We start from the raw sequence: 3277 nt of genomic DNA on the forward strand, positions 1-3277 counted from the left end.
CCGGCCCCTCTCCTCCTCCTCCTCCTCCCAGATTGCAAAGCAAGAGAAGGGGGGATGATGGCAGGGATCAGGGTGGGCAGAGCTGGAGGTGTCCCACGGTGCTGTCACGTATCTGTGCCTGTTTAGAGCTTCAGGGACGGGAAGAGAAGAGCAGATGGAGTTCATGCCAGCACCTTGGGGGTGCTGCCCACCTCAAAACCTGGCAGGCTCTGGCTGGATGCTGCAGGAATTGGGGGGATTCTCTGTGTAATGCACCCAAACACATGAGCTTGCTGGAGAGGGAGGGTCCCCCCTTCCTGGCGGCTGTCTCGGCCCATGGGCCGGTACCTGGATGAAAATCTCCTGGGCAATCTTGGAAAAGCTGCCAGAAAATAAAGCTTTAAAGGGAATTAGGGTCCAGTGCAGCTGCCAGGCACCTGCCAAAGGGGTGCGCAGAGCTATGTGGGACTCGACACCCTCTGTGCTGCCGTCCCAGCTCATCCCCCTCCCGGAGCCACCACGCTTGTTCCCCCAGCACAGCTGAAACCACCCAACCACGCTGCACCCCCCGCCAGCACCCGGCCCACCAGAGCTGGGCTCCAGCACCACAGCGGTCCTGATCCTGCCCAGGGTCCCCCCAGGATGCTCCCAGGCACCCACCTTGCAGCCCCCACCTCTCTCCCCCAGCGACAGCGTGCCAGTCGCCCCTCACCCCGATAACCGACTTCTCTCTGCTCACTTTTGTTTTGCAGCTCTTCGGCTTCGTCTATGCCTGCTACGTCAGCAAAGTGTTCCTGGAGGAAGAAGACAGCTGTAAGTGCTTTTGCTCTCGGTCACAGAGCAGGGCGAGAGCTGCAGCACTGCAAAACAGCCTTGGCTGAGGCCAGCCAGTGCCTGGACCCCAGGCCAGGGATGGGGGATCAATGCCTGGGTTGCAGGCAGGAGAAGATTTGGGGGTTTTTTGCCTCATCTTTCCATTTCCGATGAGGCAGATGTGCTGGGCTATGATGTGCCACCAGCGGTTCCCACGTCCTGGCCTCGCGGAGGGTGCTGCACCCAATGCAGGGCATCCAGCGCATGGGGCTGGGCTTTGTCCCCGCACCAGCCCACAAACAGGTTGAGATGGTTCCATCCCCACACCAGCATCGCGGCCCCGAGCCCAGCTCCCGCTGATGACGCTCATGCTCGGTCACTCAGGGCTGGATTCGGGGCTGGCATCACTCTCGCTGCTCCCCACTGACCTGAATTCAGAGCATCTCCCCTGGGACAGAGCATCTCCCCCAGGTCCAGGGAAGAGATTCTCTTGCTGCAAAGAAGCCTCCTTCAAGTCCTGAGAAATTCACAGTGGAAGCTCCTCCTGGGCAGATGTGGCCCCGTGGGGTTGACAGGAAAGGTGTCCTCCCTGCTCATGACTCCTCCTGTCACCTGCCTGCCCCCTTCAGCAGCCACCTGGGGCTTGGGGACAGTGAAATGGGAAATATGATGTCCCCTCAGCCAGCATCCCCGTGGGCAGCAGGGCAGCCTCGAGGTTTTTCATCCCAAAAGCAATTGAAGCAAAGTTCCCGGCTAATTTTTCTACCATCTATATTGTGCTTTCTGATCCGACACCGATCCCCGCGAGCCCCCCTCCGGAAGCGCCGAGCAGACCCCAGCCCCAATTAACCAGGTGGCTGAGGCTGTAACCATCCAATCGCATTAAATGCTCATCTGCCGTTAATTAATTCGGGCCAGATGGCAGCTCCCGGCAGCCGACCGCAAGCAGGGATGTGCCGCCACCGCCGGCGTGGCAAAAGCCACCCAGGTGCCCTCAGCATCGGATTCCTTCCCCATGGCAGTGGGATCAGCCCCCCCACCCTGGACCTCGAAATGGGCCTGATCCAGCCCAGGAGGTGCTGGGGTTCAGCATCCCCACGGATTATTTTTTTTCCCCTCGCCGCTGCCGGGAACCGGTGTAGCGGAAAAGGAAAATCTCCGTGTGAAATTGGACACTGCCTGAGGTAATAATTTGTTTCTGTACCCGGGGAGCTGGCAAAAGGGTTTATCTGCCGCCGGCGGCTTTGAAGCGTGTTTGCATTCAAACAAACTCCTGCATTCAATACACTTTTAATATTAATGCTGCCAGAGCCCAAGATTCAAATGCATCTTTTTTTAATGGAATATCTTATTAGATTTGGAAATGGATGGATGGCATCAAAATTGAGAGCTGGCTGAATATTAAGTCGGGAAGATAAATATGCTGGGAGAACCGGGCTCCCCTCTCGAGATCGCTGCTGTTTCTTGAACACTTTTGTGCAAACCCACACGGATCTCGGCTCCGTGGGGATTAATATATTGATTTTTGGGGAGATGAGTTGAGCTCCAGCTCCTGTAACAGCTTGGATACCCCAGCCTGGCTGCGTGTGATGCCCATTCCTGGGCTGGCTTGAGCAGCCGCGAGCTGTGCCCATAGGAAGGTGCAGGGCTGGGGGCACCTAGGATGATCGTGGGAGAAATTGGGGTCCCCTCAGCCACCCATCGCTCCCACTGCATCAAGCCAGGGTGAAGGGCTGGGGTCTGCCACCGTGATCCCTCCAGCGAGGGGCCTCGTCGGGCGGCTGGAGGGAAGGAACCGCCGGGCTGGAAATCGCAGCCATGAACGTTGATGTATCAGTGTCTGCAATTCCCCGGAATGACAGGCTTTAAACGAGATGTAATTCCCCCATAATTCTCCTGAAATGCCCACTCTGGAGACAATGATAGGGTAATTTTACTTACTTTGTCCAGCCTGCAACAGCACCAGGGCTGTTGTGGCCACAAGAGAGCCTGAGCGGTCCCTGCGAGTCATTTCGGATCCTTTTCTCCATTTCTTGCTGGCGCTTTCCTGGGCTGCTGCTCTGGCTTGGGACCCTGCGGTGACCCCAGAGGCTGCCACAAGCTGGGGTGCAGCAGTTCCCTGGGCTGCTGCAGTGACCTGGGGTGCTGAGATGACACAAGATATTGTGGCATCCTGGGATGCTGCAGTGACCTGGGGTGCTGTGGTGACCTGGGATGCGGCATGTCCCAAGGATGCTGTGGTGACATGGGATGCTACAGTGACCCAGGACGCTACTGCACACTGAGATGTTGCATTTCCCTGAGGTGCTGGGGTGATCCGGGACGCTGCACCTCCCTGGGATGCTGCTGCACCCCGGGATGCTGCATGTCCCGTGGGTGCCATCGGGGCAGGAGGGAGGCATGGAAATTGCCCCGCTGCCCTCCCCAGCTCACCTCGCTCCTCTCCCTCCTTCCTAGTCGACTTCATCGGTGGGTTTGACTCCTA

The 3277-nt window shown here is 58.0% G+C and overlaps 1 protein-coding gene across 1 annotated transcript in view; it reads left to right on the forward strand.

The window, feature by feature from the left end:
* The window catches only part of LOC104276434 (sodium/potassium-transporting ATPase subunit beta-1-interacting protein 1-like), a gene marked incomplete at its 5' end in the record, with an annotated part of 7535 nt that overhangs the window by 4201 nt on the left and 57 nt on the right, over positions 1-3277 (forward strand). Inside the window, 3 exon segments of the mRNA XM_009872742.1 lie at positions 732-792; positions 3250-3273; positions 3276-3277. The exon segment at positions 3276-3277 is cut by the window's right edge and continues 57 nt beyond it. Of these exon segments, the coding sequence (XP_009871044.1) occupies positions 732-792; positions 3250-3273; positions 3276-3277 (87 nt within the window).

The sequence above is a fragment of the Apaloderma vittatum genome, unplaced genomic scaffold, assembly GCF_000703405.1.
Source record: "Apaloderma vittatum isolate BGI_N311 unplaced genomic scaffold, ASM70340v1 scaffold26837, whole genome shotgun sequence".
NCBI classification, from domain to species: domain Eukaryota; kingdom Metazoa; phylum Chordata; class Aves; order Trogoniformes; family Trogonidae; genus Apaloderma; species Apaloderma vittatum.